This window comes from Bison bison, unplaced genomic scaffold (assembly GCF_000754665.1).
Source record: "Bison bison bison isolate TAMUID 2011002044 unplaced genomic scaffold, Bison_UMD1.0 scf7180017864048, whole genome shotgun sequence".
NCBI lineage: Eukaryota > Metazoa > Chordata > Mammalia > Artiodactyla > Bovidae > Bison > Bison bison.
This window is the reverse complement of record NW_011494620.1, coordinates 4,556,212-4,556,777: the sequence shown is the minus strand read 5'-3', so window position 1 is coordinate 4,556,777 and position 566 is coordinate 4,556,212. Positions and strand designations below refer to the sequence as shown.

The window sequence follows — 566 nt, the reverse complement described above, 5'->3', positions numbered from 1 at the left end:
GAAGCTGCGGCTGGCAAGTTTCGGATCAAATCCCCGTTCCTGGAGCACCCCCCCACGGTGGGTGCTGGAGACAGGCCCCCCTCCCGGCTGGACCATCCATTCTCGGCGGCCAGCTGCGCCGTCAGCCCCAGCCAGACCCTCCTCCGCAAGTCGCAGGTGAGGAGCCACTCCCGGGGATCCCACTTCCGCAGGACGGCGAGCTTCCATGAGGCCAGGCAGGCCCGACCGTTCCGGGAGAGGAGCCTGTCCACACTGACCCCTCGGCCGACCCCCGCCCATGGCCCCAGGGCCCGGACCTGGGACCAGGCCGGAGAACGAGGCCGGCCTCCGAGTCGAGGCACTGCCCTGTTCCCGGAGAAACGGGACCATGGCCCAGGGGCAGCGGGGGCCAGTGGTCCCTTAAGCCCTCTCCCCAAACCCCACTCCCTGGGACCGCCCCCCAGAAAACCGGACCTGGGGGATCGCCAGGCCGGATTCGTGGGGGCAGGTGAGAGACCGGAGCCTCCCCGGGCTCGGAGGGGGCCGTCCCCCAGTCACAGGAGTGTCTCAAGGAAGCAGCCTTCCCC

General features: G+C 70.5%; 1 protein-coding gene across 1 annotated transcript in view; it reads left to right on the top strand.

Annotated features, from left to right (window-relative positions):
- Nucleotides 1-566, top strand: part of THSD1 (thrombospondin, type I, domain containing 1) — a 28,273-nt gene that overhangs the window by 27,014 nt on the left and 693 nt on the right. The window contains exon 8 of the mRNA XM_010835732.1: nucleotides 1-564. This exon is cut by the window's left edge and continues 25 nt beyond it. Within this exon, the coding sequence (XP_010834034.1) occupies nucleotides 1-564 (564 nt within the window). The remainder of the gene's footprint in view (nucleotides 565-566) is intronic.